General features: G+C 41.1%; 1 protein-coding gene across 2 annotated transcripts; it reads left to right on the top strand.

Moving 5' to 3' along the window:
• The first annotated feature begins 1,821 nt into the window (after positions 1 to 1,821).
• frmd8 (FERM domain containing 8) lies at positions 1,822 to 13,665 on the top strand. 2 transcript variants are annotated; one of them, XM_026182240.2, is made up of 11 exons: positions 1,831 to 2,278; positions 3,509 to 3,606; positions 3,734 to 3,901; positions 4,018 to 4,119; positions 5,378 to 5,436; positions 5,757 to 5,923; positions 7,841 to 8,056; positions 8,137 to 8,260; positions 8,356 to 8,505; positions 10,452 to 10,680; positions 10,810 to 13,665. In XM_026182240.2, exons 2-11 carry the CDS (start codon positions 3,516 to 3,518, stop codon positions 10,917 to 10,919), a joined length of 1,416 nt encoding a protein of 471 aa, XP_026038025.1. In that variant the 5' UTR covers positions 1,831 to 2,278; positions 3,509 to 3,515; the 3' UTR covers positions 10,920 to 13,665. The 2 variants fall into 2 exon arrangements, with proteins under 2 accessions (XP_080163161.1, XP_026038025.1); XM_080307035.1 differs by having other exon boundaries at positions 1,822 to 2,278; positions 10,452 to 13,665.
• The last annotated feature ends 364 nt before the right edge of the window (positions 13,666 to 14,029 follow it).

The raw sequence follows: 14,029 nt of genomic DNA, 5'->3' as shown, positions 1-14,029 counted from the left end.
TCCAGTCACACCCAACTTATTGCTAATGGGGCGACGAGATGCATCACTCCCCCAGGTGATTTATGCTTCGAGTGAGATGCTGGGAAGACGGCGATGGCGCCATAGTCAGATTCTGGCGGACCATTTTTGGTCCAACTTCCTGCGTCACCATCTGCCGGATCTTCAGAGGAGACAAAGATGGCAGGGGGAAACTGACAAGTTGACCATGGGACAAGTGGTTATGGTGGTTGACTCACAACTACCGCGAGCGCAGTGGCCCATCGGAAAGGTGGTCAAGGCCTGTCCAGGGCCAGACGGTCGGGTGAGAGCGGCTGAGGTGACAATCAAGGGACAGACATATCTTCGACCAGTTGCCAGATTAGTCAGACTCTCAGCCTGGGAGGATGATGAGGCCTGTAAACCCAATGATGCTTAGACTTTCGGTTGAAGAGCAAATTTATCACTTAAATTTGGGGGCGGCTGTGTCCGAAAGTCTCCTTATATTTCAATCGCATCGCTATAAGTGCAGTGTTAATTTCTGCCGATAAGTTCCACTTTGTTCTTACTGTTTGCTGCGGTGGTGACGTCACATGCTTTTACGACGCTCCTGCCGTATCACGAGTCCGAGGAGCACTAGCCATGTTTTTTCTCCATCAGTGTGGGGGAATAGCGATCTCCAGCCGTGTGCGTTCCTGTGCAAATGTGAGTCAAAATCCCTCCAGTTCTACGAGTCTATTTCCACTTATAGCACGGGTTGTACTTTGACATTGATTACAGGGGGTTTATGCTAGGAGATTTATCGAGAGTGGTAGAGGCATGTGACTTACCACCGTAGCATTTGTTGCGGGTTGGATCTGTGTACCGCGGTTGTGTTATTTAGCCACAAGAGGGCACTGAAGACCATGTAATTGCTGACCTTTCCTAATTTGGGGGCATTAGGTCTTTTCTGTTGTCTGAGATATATAGATATTCTTGTTTCCTGCCTGTTTAAATGGGATTGTGGGACTTTCTTATGTCAGAGCATTCAGCTGATTATTTGGGTTACAGATCATTATATTGGCATGATGTTGGGAAGTGACGAGTGTTATATTTATATGTGAAAATTGTTTCTCCTTGTTTCTTGTTATTCAGAACCACACGTCTGTCCACCCCTCCCACATTCGTTAAGTATGCCTACTGCTGTACTGTTGAGCTGCTATTAACTTCCATTAAAGTATATCCGGACATCACTCTCTGTGCCCCACTCTCTGACCGGAGTTTAAGTCCTGAGGGAGCTATCATCCCAGCATCCCAGAGATAACTCTCTAACACTAGTGGAGTCCATGCCTCCATGGGTCAGCAAAAGGGTGACATGTGACAAACGCAACTTTAGGCAGGTGGTCATAATGTTATGCCTGGTCGGTGTATATTTAGAGTCACTGTTTTTAAATCTGTTGAAAAGATTCATGACTCTTTATTGTCATTATGCAAGGATAACATAATTATGGCAATACTCCCTGACATGGTGCATTAAACTTAAATAACAGGTCAATATACTGCCAAGGATATATACACATACAATTTAAGAAGGCTATAAATATGGGGAAATACAATGGGTGATATTAAACTGTGAGTAAATGCAATCCAATAAATACCACTTTGTGAGACACGGGTTGAGACTGTATCAGATCAAAGTTGATTCATGAGGACGTCTGAAGCTGTGACTGCGTGGAATCGATTGTATTACCGTGGCTGTAATCTGTTTTTCGCAGGTAAACTTAATGACAGTCAGCAGATAAGCAGAATGAATCCGCTGCCTGCTGAAGTACAGCTGCGATTACGTTTCAGTCACGTGACGGGACGACGCACTCTCTGACGTTCGCCTCATTTTCCCCGTCATTCTGAGGATCAAATATTTTTGACCCGATCTCATGTGAACGACTTCAAAGTGTACACTCTATGTCAGTCAGTGAACTTTCAAACTACCTCCAGATGGAACATGTATGGATATTCGCTTCCAATTGCCTCCGCGACTGTTTAATTTAGAAATATTTGAATTGCTGTGGTTAAAAAAATCTTCTAGCTTGGCTGTCACACCCAAGTAATGAGGAACGGGTTAGAATAATCAAGTCGTTCGGGAGTCGCACAATTTGAAACTGTTGCAACTGCTAGAAGAGCTAGTTCAGGGTAGCTGGGAAGCTGTGGTGAGGGCAATAACAGCGGGTTTTTAATTAGTTGGTGTACTTGGCCACAGTATTTACAAAATCAACAGGATCCCATCGAGAGAAGCGAGTGGACGGAAACTTACAGGAACTGGCAGGTAGGTGGACAACAGAGACATTGGAACATAGTAGTTTCATCACTTGCTATTAATAGTGGGTCACTCTGTTAAACAAAACACACACAAAGTTAGCCAATGGGCCAGATAGCTTCGGCATCTAAATTGTTTCCTACTGGCAGATAAATGAAGCGCATTAACACGTCTAAAATGATCGCAGTGACGTCCAGTGTTGGTAATATTTCCGATGCCTAGCTTATTTAGCTAGCATGGTGTTTTCAACTGCCTTTTAGATAATAGTCTACGCAATTCACTTTTTGTGTGTTGAGTTATTCTCTATAATGTCACACAAATTTCATCCCCGGCTGAGTTTGGGGCAGCCCTGTTAAAACTGAGGAGCTAGCTATTATTTTATCCACGGGCGGCGAGATGTTGCCCGTTTCAACGACGCCCGTGTTTGTTGTCTCTCTGTAACGGTATGAAGGCTGTTCTAGAAATGTTCGAAGCCACGTTAAAAACCGTAACAGTTACATGTTGGTGCTCACGGAGCACTGCAGTTGAACAGGGTGAGGTCAGCAGTCGACTGACTGGGATGTAGTGATCGTATAGGATCATTCTCGGGTTAAAAACACGAGGTGGCGCTGGGTTATGTATTGAACCCTGACTTTTGTTTTGAACAAAATATAATAGAAAGAGCACCAAATGGAATAAAGTGATAAAGATGCACCCCCTATTATTGTAGGGTCTACCTTACAATATAAAGCTCCTTGAGGCGACTGTTCTTGTGATTTGGCGCTATATAAATAAAATTGAATTGAATTCCTGCTGGTCTAGTTATCTCTGAAGAGGTTACTTAGCTGTAATGCTTTGTTTAGAGATATATTATGTGGCTATTCCCAAGCTATTACACACATGTGTAAGAATGTCAGTATAAGCAGCACACACGCCTACACCGCTTTGCTGGCATTTCCTTTTAGTATACTGTTGATGAATAACTTGAGAGTCCATTTGGGTTGGGAGTGGGACTGTAATATATCGCAGGTGTGCTGCCTCTGTTGCCACTTCTGTGTTCAACTGCGACGTGTTTGTGTTCCTCAAGTGCAGTTTACAGTATTGTTTTGATTTTCACTCCTGGTGATTGTTTTGTCTCACCCATCAGACACTTGGGTAGATTTCTAGCCATCCCTTCCCGTTGCATTGCTCCTCCCTGTAAAGAATCTTGTCGTGAGTCTGTGTTGTTACTCATCTGAATTTTTGGTGTTTTCATTTCAGGTTAGAGATGGAAGGAGATGAGTGCAGTTTTCCTCCAGATTCATCAGATGATCACTCGCTAAGAGGAAGTGTGGCTTCCTCTGCAACACTATCTCGTGGTATGATGTCAAACAGTCTCACCCAGATTATTTTATCGTGCAAAAAACCCCCAAAGTAGTTAATCTATTATTATTGTTTTTGTTATTAATCTCTTTGCTTTTTTTTAAATTATGTTTGTTCACACAGCTCAAGATGTGCTTATATACTTGTTTGGTGACAGTGCAGTACACTTAACTCTAGAAGGGCTCGGCACTGTCACCGTGCAAGAGCTGGGCCGCAACGTTCGTGAAGCTCTCCATACTCCTGAGTCTGTACAGGATGTTTTTGCCTTCTGGCTTTGCTCTCCACTGCTCGGTTAGAACCTCAACCCTCCTCCTCATATTTCTATCACTTAACTGTATTATGTGATATCACTTGATATGAGTAAAACATGCTGCTGCATAACTTTTTTCCTCACTCCCTATCTTCAGAACTGCAGTTAAAGACGAGGCATCAACCGTACAAGTTGTGTCGGCAGTGGCACGACTTGCTGTATCGCTTCACCGAGGCTTCAGAGGAAGACATTTCACAAGGTCAGAGTTTTGACTTGCGTGCGCCACCAAACACTGGACTAAAGAAAAGCTGTCAACGCAAGAAATCTAGTTTCTGTAATGAAAGCATGACTCGAACTTTGTACGGGAAAAGGGTGTTGCAGTGTACAAAGAGATGAAAGGAAAGATAATGGCTTCTGCTGCTGAGTGGTAGATTATTCTTGTAAATCCTTCCTAATAAGATAAAGTAAAGCTTTTTGCTTACGGAGTATGCCCTCTTGTTGCCATAAATCTTACAATTAAACAGCTGCAATCCTCTACAGACTGAAGAATGTTATTCTATAGTTTCTAATACACTGTAGTTACCAATGAGCTGCACGTAAACATCAGTCCAGTCTAGTAATTGGCACTCTCTGTTTGCCTTAAGCTGACTTCTGTCACCAGCCTGGTTTTCTGCCTCCAAACAAAGCATTTTTACGTGCTGACAACAGCTTGTTTCTTTTTCTGCAGCTGTTTCCTCTTTATTTCTAGCTTACTTATACGTTAATGGTGGTTGCTGGCTTACTTGAGGTAAATAATGGATAAAAGGGCTGTCAGGTTTGCTTGGATGTGATAAAAGAGAAACATGGAAAAGGAGGCATTGACATGAACTGCTGTTGTTGAACAGGAAAAGAAACAACTGAAACAGGTAGAAAATCAAAGTAAATATGGAACAAGCATTTGGAGGAAGAGAAAAACAGACGTTATATTCCACACTTTGAGAGATTATGTGATCCTTTTAGGATTACAGCAGTTCTCATGAGCTAAATCATTAGCATCCCTTAGCATGTGTTATGCAGAACAGAATAGCAAAAGTTTTTACAGTTAGTTACTGCTTGTGTTAAGTACAGCACATTTTAAAAGAGTTGCAAGTGGGGTAAGAAGCACTGACTCAGTCTGCTGTTTTTTGTTTCTTTTCCTGTTTGTTTTTTTGTCCTAAAACCTCCCCCTCAGAGACGATCAGCCCACACATTTGCAGTGTGGCAGGTGCTTTTAGTGTACAGTGACAGCTTTCCACTAATAAAGCATAAAAAGTATCACACAGGTATTGTATAATCCCTTAAAAGCTGTTACTTTTCCTGTGGAGTAAATTCCACCCACGGCACAGGACTGTGAGCCACAGCAGAGTGGGCTTGAGGGGACTCACATTGTCTTTCTACCCTCACTCCTCCACACTGGATGATGAGGCTGATTGTCATCCAATGTGGACTTGAATACTTCGCGAAACAGTAAAGCATGATTGTCCTCTGCCTTTTTACAGATGAACCATGTCTCCAGTACAGGCGCAGTGTGTTTTATCCGAAATCTAAAGAGCTGCAGGTATTCTTAACTCTGCTACAACTTAAACTAATCTTAGAATGGTGGAAACGGTGTTATACTCCAGGGGTAACCGAGGTCTGCATTTCATTTTTCTGAAGATTTTGTCTAATTTATTGACTTCACATGGCTTGTTAAAACTAACAGTGTTTCCTTGTGTTACAAACATAGCAGCAAATTAAAGTTGACGACTCATAATATTATGTCAAATCAAATCAAACGAAGCTAAATGAAATACAAATTTTGACTTAATTAGACAAAAACTCTTTTTCAGTTTCAAATTTAATGTGCTTACTGGGAGTTACTGTCTCACTCCGGTGCAGATACAAGAGGAGGGAGTGTTGCGACTTCTTTATGAGGAAGCCAGGAGCAACATCCTCACCGGTCGATACCCCTGCGACCCTGAGCATTGGACTAGTCTTGGAGCTTTGTCTATTGCTCTCGATGAGGGAACTAGTCTGGACAGCCAACAGTTTACTACAACTATAAGGTGAGAAGCAACTGCTCATAAATAACTACACATGATGATGCTAGGGGGAATTTGTTTATGTTTCATGTGCCTGAAAGAAAAAAGTATTGGCCGATATGTCTTAAGTCTTATATCAGTTGTGCTTCTGGGTCTGAAATTGTAGCTTTGGGGGGGTAAGTTGTGAGCTACAAGCTTAAGGAATGGTTAGATTTTGTCAGTTTCAGTCATTTATCTACAGGACAATGACAATTTGAAAGCAATTGCTTCTTCCTACTTCAGTTATATCTTCCTCTTTACATAATAGAAAAGGAAGAAATCGGTCCCCAGACCCTACTGATGTTTATTTTATGTGTTTTGTTAGTGGTCTGGCAACATTCAGTCATTGCCTTATTCACATTATGTACCCTCCACCTAAAGTAGTTAAAATAATTTTTGCTTAAGGCCTTCATAATTTAGTGGGATTCATTTTTTTTAAAACACATTTCTTAAAGCATAGATGGAAGAGAAGGAAACTGCAGAGTCAGTGAGGTTAATACATACCTGTGAAAGTGAGCCAGTTGCGTGCCATTTCAGAAAAGTAATCCTTGCTTAATCTGACTAAGTTTTTCCCAGTATTCTACTCTGTGTATGTTTACTCTTGCACTTAGAGAATGTGCTCATACACGTTCACACAGACTTTGCAGTTTATACAAAATGAAACAGTATCTCTCTTCCATTTATTTATAAAGAAATGGTCGATCTGCCTTTCATAAATCTGTCAGACTCTGAGATGATTCCTTTCTACTGCACAGCCTAATGTAGTAGAAAAAATAAACAATGTAAAAAGCACCACCCAAACCATTTCCCACAGCCCGCATATTCCTCAATTAGGGATCTGATAGACTGAGTAGCTTTGAGTGCTTCACTACAGTCTATGACAATGTGATGCAGTCCTGTAAAAGGTACACAGATACTGTGAATAAGGTCAGTCGTCCTTTTGTTTAAGAAGCCTTTTTTTATATTAACAGTTGCCTGAACACTGCAGTGTTTTTCTAAGTACTTGTTGGTGTGCAGGTGGGATAAGGCATTTCTAATGACAACATTCATCATTGGTTTCTTCTCTGTCAGGTTGTCTAAGAGCCACTGCAAGTGAAGTACTAAAAATTGACACTGCACATACAATACAGCATTAGGTATATTATTATCAGTGTAACCTATCTACTCTTAGAAGCATCTTACAGGCACCCACAGCTACACAAAAACATGCATATTTATAGACTTTTTAAGGAAGTCTTTGCTTATGGAGTTGCAAAATCCTACTGTGTGTTTTTATCTGGTGTCTGAACTTCCTGCCTGCTGTTTCAAAGCAATTTACTGACTGATCCATAGGTTTTATACTTCGAAAGATAATCCGATGTTCTTACTGCATGAACATAAACAATAATGCTGCACCCCAACCAGTTTAAAAATGAGACGAGATACTTGCTTTGTCCTCTACATAAAACATTTTCGTTAACTGTCCAAAGTAGAACAAAATAGATTCCTATGATGGCCGATGACGAGACAAAGCCGGGCAATTCTTTGAGGCATGTTTATGGGTTATTTTAAATCTAGATGCTCTTATCAGAAGATTTCTACATAATTATATGAAATAGATTCTGTAAAGGAAGTAGTCCTCTTGCACTTAAGGAGCGTGTTTATCTAAGAATGTGAGTGGTAGCATTTAAGGAGGAAAGGTCAAAAACTAGAGCTACACTCTAGACAATTTAATTGGGAGATGAGTGCATTTTGTCCTTTGGTCTCACAAAAAGTCACAGTAAGACGCGCTGCGAAGAACATTTAAATGAGACCAACATGAAAGGAAGAAAGATTGACAGTTGGGTAAATTAGGAAAGAGGAGCAGACGAGAGAAAATACTTCACAGATCCGATGCAAACCTCTGTCCTCTGTTTTCCACAGGGAGAAGAAGCTGTCTTCTTATCTGCCTGCACATGTCACCATGGGGAGTGGAGGCTTGTTCTCTACTTTGCGAGGGAAGTCAAGCCGTCAGGTCGGGCTGGAGCAGAACCTTTTTAAGGAGTACAGTAAGATCTGCACATCTGCTGGAAGCTCTCCCGAGCCCACGCAGCTCCTACACCAGTACCTCAACACTTGTCACACGCTGCCTTATTATGGGTATGATGTAGCATAATGACACATTTTTGCATTGTAATTTTCCACAGAAGGCAAATGATTAACTTTAAATGTGAAAACAGGTGCGCTTTCTTCTTTGGGGAGATTGACAAACCAGCGCAGGGGATCCTGCAAAGGGGAAAACGTAAAGCTGTCAACATCGGGATCTGCCTGGAAGGTGTTTATGTGATGGATGTAAAAGAGAAGGTGAGCAGTGATTCACACCTTTTGTAAAACAGCAGCCACACTTGCTGTGGTTCTCACTCGGTTTCTGTTCCTGTTATGGAAATGTTTTCCCGCAGCACGTGCTGCTTGGCCTGCGCTTTAGTGAGCTCTCCTGGGACCACAGCTACCCCGAGGAGGAGGGGGATTCACACATCCTGTGGCTGGAGTTTGACGGAGATGAAGACGGCACTCCTGTCAACAAGTTGTTAAAGATCTACTCAAAACAGGTAAGAAACTTTTTCCATCCATCCATCAGGGCTGAGGCATTGTGGCAGCAGCCTTAGCAGAGAAGTCCAAACCTCCTTTGTGTTCCCCTCGCTACCTCCTTCAGCTCACCCAAGGGGAACACTGAGGCATTCCCAGGCCTTGGGGAATCTTCTTGGTAGGACATGCTCAGAATATCTCAGTTTCTAGTAGACATCCTTGTCAACTGGCTCCTTTTAATACAGTGGAGTAGCAGCTCAACTCTGAGCCCTGAACTCCTCACCCTATCTTTAAGGGAGAAGCCTACGCCCATTTGGAGAAAGCCTCTATCCACTATCCTCTGTGCTCAACTACTGACGCCAGCTGTTTGAAAACTTTTTATGAAATTAAAAAAATAATATGGTGTGAATATCTCCACTTTCTTTGCTCTATTCAAGCATGTCTTATGGCTGTCAGCTGTAGTCCTCTGACGCAGTTTCAAATGAGATGTTTTCAACTTGGACAAAAGATGCAGTCACTTGTCAAGAACACCTGCTGTTTGTGAGATTTCCAGGATTGAATGAAGCAGCTGTGCATATTTATGTTTAGATGAGTGTTACAATTGATATAGGTGCTGAAGCCTAAAAAATATCAAGTCATTTTTGTGCTTCAGGTTTATCGTCCTCATTCGGTGAACGTGGCACCAAAAAGTTGTTACCTAATAGTAAAAGCATTATTACCATAATCACCAGGCTCTAAGCCTTAGTAGGGCTGTAGGATATGGCGAAATATATCGGAAGATGGAATTAAAATGCCTGTTGTTTCATATTATACTGTTGTTTATTTTGTGCTGTCACACGCACACTGTTTACTGCAAAACAAATCAAAGAGCTCGTTCCTAAACGAGGGGCTACTTCTGTAGCATATACATAGTTGTGTTGTAAAAAGTCTGACATGGACCAGAAAACTATACTTTGCAAAATTATACCACAAAGCAGTCCCCACCACAGACTCCAACAAAACAAACCTGTTCTAGCACCTACGCAAGGATCACATGAAAGAGTATGGAGAGGGTTCACGAATGAGAAGCAAAAAAAAAGAACTGTTAGGTGCTCAAAATAAAACGGAGTCAAGTGTTAGAACATCACAAAGATGGAAGGAGATAATTATTGCTTTTGCAGCTATTGCAACTTTTATCTGTAAAGACACGGTCCTAACTTAGAATGTCGAGAAACAGGGATTTCTAAATTGGTCAAAACACTTGACATGTCCAGCCGAAAACACTTCACACAAGTCCAGTTGCCTCATTTATATTATGAGTGTCGGGCCAAAACATTGGAGGAAATCTACAGTGTGTCATGCTAGACTGCAGCATCAAATGTATGCACAGTGCACTTCATCCGAGACCGACACACTGCAGTCAGTGTTTGCAGACGTCCTGTTTTTCTTGAGGACCATGCAGGGGAAATGTTAGCCAGAGCCCTCAGGGAGGCTCTCGAGTCATGGGGACTGTGTGAGGGTCATCTAGTATGTGCCACAAAGGATGATGCCACATAAGACCCATATTTATTTTGTTTAAAGTGTTTAATAGCCTTATATCGTTTTTAATGTGCATTTGCATTTCATATATTTTGTGAGTATTTTATGTTGGGTCTTTAGTCATTTGATATTGAAAAGTGTCATATGTCAAACATATGTCAAGATGTTATACATAAAAGCACAAAAATAATCACGTATGACTGAGTACTGTTCATTTTTTATTAATTAATTTAAGTGTAAAAAAGAATTTGTACTTTACGTGTGGCGATTATATAAACTATTCACTGAATTTACAGAAAATGCACTATATTGTGGTGAAGTAGTGACTTCTATTGTGATATTAGATCCCCCACCCCTCAGTCTTAGGATGTCTGGGTTCTGTAATAGGCCATTAAACAGCAGACTACAGCAGACTCAGTTATGATTTTTTTTCTTCCCCGCCTCCAACAAGGCGGAGCTCATGAGCGGCTTCATCGAGTTCTGCGTGGAGCTTAAGTCTGCGTCCGAGGGGGCAGCTGCAGCCGAGATGGACGGCGAGGTGAGTTTGTCACAGCAGCCCGGCGGACAGGAAGAAAGGAGCAAGAATGGGCGCGGCGGAAGGCGCGGGATGCTGCACAGGCAAGGCAGCGTTGTGTGCAGCCGAGTCCAATCGCTCAACACCATCAGCTACGTCGATGACGGTGAGGGCCAAACTTGTTTAACAGCACCGTTATCCTTTCTGGAGGTAGCTCCTTCTGTGCCGTTTCACAGTGTCAGAGATTTTTTTTCAGCCTTTGTTCATTTTTGTGTTTTTTGTTTTGTTTTTTTAGGAAAAGAAATCAAACGCTTGAAGCCCAAGAGAGCTGCGTCTTTCTTCGCCCGACAGGCGTCTGCAGTGTCGTACTCTGCAGTGCAAACAGAGAGTCTGGAGCAGGGTTAAAGTCGCCCATCAGATCTGACCCGATCCTCTCAGAGACCAAATCTGAACATTTTACACTGAGATTTAAAACAAAACAAAAAAAACGGAGAGACTTACTTTGAGCTTGAGACACTTATCTGCTAATATGTGAACATGTAAAGGACCAAATGACAGCGATCCAAGTGTGAGTGACAATATTTATCTTCTGAAGTTGTGTACATTAAGCGAGTACAGTAATGTGAAAAAAGATCTAGCAGCTATGCTTCCAAGGTTCAACTGAAGTGGCTGTTCCTTAAACAGCCTACTGTAAAGATCATATGATGAATAAGTGTGAGACGAGCCTTATAACAATCTTCAAACAGTGACTCCAGTCAATAACTGTTTTTGACCTTTCTGCAGCGCTCTGGAAGCGGATTTACTGCTATTATTCAAACATGTTGCACCTCAAATGAGTATAACCACTGCATTACCTCTACTCATCTTATCGGGGATTGAGCATTAAGAATATTTAAAGCTTTCGTAACTCCACTTCAGACTTTTAAGTGATACCACAAATGGCAACAGTCAGCATGACAAACACTTTTCAGGGGACTATCTAAGGGTGCATTTCCGCTATTCTGCTTTGTTCAAACTGCCAGTGCCTTGATCTCTAGAAAGGGTGAAGCCACTTCAGAAAAAGTAGAAACGTTTCGCGTCCGGCTATCCTGACCATAAACAATCCTTATGGGAGCACATTGGCTGTGTTGTGGAGGACTTTTGTAAGTACAGGAGTTTTTGACAAAGTCAATATTAAGCGATATCTGCAGCTAGTTTGAAAGAGGTGGCACGACCGACCTGCTTTAAAAAATGTGAGTTTTAAAACTTCTTGTTAAAGAAGCTGCAACTCTGTGGTCACAGTATCAAGTGTTTAAATGGATTTGCACTAATAAAAGAATCGAATTAAAGCTATAAAACTGTAGAACCTGTGTAGGAAAAAATATATTCATCTAAAGATCATCCAGCACTGCCGCACCATGCTTGTATTCAAATGTTAAATTTCAAAGCATGGACGATTAATACAAGCGATCTCTCGGCACACAGTCTAACCTGACTGTTGGACCTGATGAGCAAGAAAACTGATGCAATACTGTTCTTGTGCAACTTCTGACATGACAGAAGGTAAATTGAAAGTGTAGACATTAAAGAAACTAACTGTTGTTTTCTGCAAACACGGTCACTGTTGACATCATTGGGGGGGGAAAGGCCTCGTTTTCAGCTTTACGACAATGCGAAGAATTTCATTACTAGATTATTAGATTTATATAGCATTAAAACAATTTCTGCTTCACTTTATCTCCAAAAGCTACCCAGTCTGTTGACACAGTTGTGACTAGAGAGCGGCTGTGTGTTCTGAACACAAAACAAGGACCAAGTTGTGGCCACACTGTTGAAAATCTTAAGTCTTTCCACCAAAGCAAGCCTGCCTGACATGCTGCAACCAAGTGTATGCTACCTTAACGCTGCAGACTCAGATTTTAGCCTCCAGCACTTGGCAGAGTCCCCCGGGTGTCACTCTGAACCCCACCCTAATGCTAACGGAGGCAGTTTCTGTCTCCACATCTCTGTAATAGCACCTTCCACTTGAACACGTGCCCTCGTTGGAGATGTGGCGGCACATGCGGTCTATTCTTCCCGACTCTCCTCAGCACGCAAACGGCAGAATGTTCTTACTTTTCTATGCTTCGACTTGTGTATCAGCTGCTGTCTGTATACTAACGCCAGCAGCACAGTATGTTGTTGCGAACAAACACTATGCATGTCACGTTGTAGGATAGGCATTCCGACAGTCTACACATCATGTGATGCTGCACTTGTTAATACTAATACACTGTTTCTAAACATTTTACAGCAGGAGATTTGTTTTGTATTGTTTGTTAGCTTTTATGAGAGAACATTTTTACTTTCTTTTGGTTTGTTTTCATGTACTTGCCAGTGTTTGTATATGTGAATGAAGAAATAAGTCTCAAACACTTTACAGAAGATTAAAGTGCCTTTTTTGTTTCTACTAAGTTGGCATATAAATTACTGTTTTGGTGCATTGAAACCAGAAAATGGACAGTTGTGGTATTGCTATGGTTTAAAATGATGTATTTCCTTTATGTTATCTGATGTGAGTATATTTGAGTAACTGGATGGCGGATGTTGAACGGTGTACTGTAATTCCTCTCGGTTGTCAGCTCGGCCTTCATTAAAATTATGGGATGATGCAAAGTGGCCCTGTTTTTCTGAACATACCTGTCATCAAATATTCCTTCCTCAGTGCTGCTGCTTAAGTGTACTAAAGCCATATTTTAACCAACATGTTATTCTGCATATGATTTAATAACATAACTTCATGCAAACTTCTCATCAGTATTTCTGTGGCATTTTGTTTTACTTTAACACTTGCAGTTGTAAATGGTAAATGTAAATTTCTTAGTTGAGTGGCCATCTTAACTAGATCCATTTCAAATTGTTTGAGGAAATAAGTTCATTGTTAAATGTTTATGTTTTAATATATGGCAGGTATGATAAGAGTTGATATATATCTGTAGAAAGCTTGGTGAGTGCTCCTGTGGAAATGATTTAACATGCACCTAAAACCTCTGATTTTCTGTTTATACAAATGATTTTCAAATACCTGAACTATATCCCAGATTATTATTCCTCTATGATTTTTATGTTCATGATACAATATAGACTTTTGTCACATTTTAAATCTTATAATAAAAGTGTTTTTTTCCTCTGAGCACTCAAGGGATTAACATTTTTGTGTTTTTCTTGATTTCAACACTGTAGGATTTGCTATGATCACAGATTGCAGTATAATCAGGGCTGTATGTTAATTTTATCATACACATTTAATCCATTTTGGTGTCATCAATTAATTTTCCCTACAACCAATCTAAGCACTTTTATATGGCGTTACGTGCCAATTAGGACATGCGCAGTTGTGCGCATAACTAGAACACTTACCTGAACAATTATGAGCTTTGTCTCTGTCTATACTTTGCCAAAAAATACATTCTTACATAAAATACATAAATTTTGAAGCCTTTAGTGAATAAAAAGCTAAACAAAGAGAAACTGCTCTAATTGGCTGTTTAGATTAC

Source organism: Astatotilapia calliptera, chromosome 10 (genome assembly GCF_964374335.1).
Source record: "Astatotilapia calliptera chromosome 10, fAstCal68.1, whole genome shotgun sequence".
Taxonomy (NCBI): Eukaryota; Metazoa; Chordata; class Actinopteri; order Cichliformes; family Cichlidae; genus Astatotilapia; species Astatotilapia calliptera.
This window is presented reverse-complemented; position numbering and strand designations above follow the sequence as displayed.

What these genes read in the sequence shown, in the direction of transcription:
- frmd8 (XM_080307035.1), top strand. Translation starts at nt 3,516, where the DNA reads ATGGAAGGAGATGAGTGCAGTTTTCCTCCAGATTCATCAGATGATCAC. An exon ending in GCTTTGCTCTCCACTGCTCG is followed by an intron (nt 3,902 to 4,017) that starts GTTAGAACCTCA and finishes CCCTATCTTCAG; the next exon opens with AACTGCAGTTAAAGACGAGG. An exon ending in CACACGCTGCCTTATTATGG is followed by an intron (nt 8,057 to 8,136) that starts GTATGATGTAGC and finishes ATGTGAAAACAG; the next exon opens with GTGCGCTTTCTTCTTTGGGG.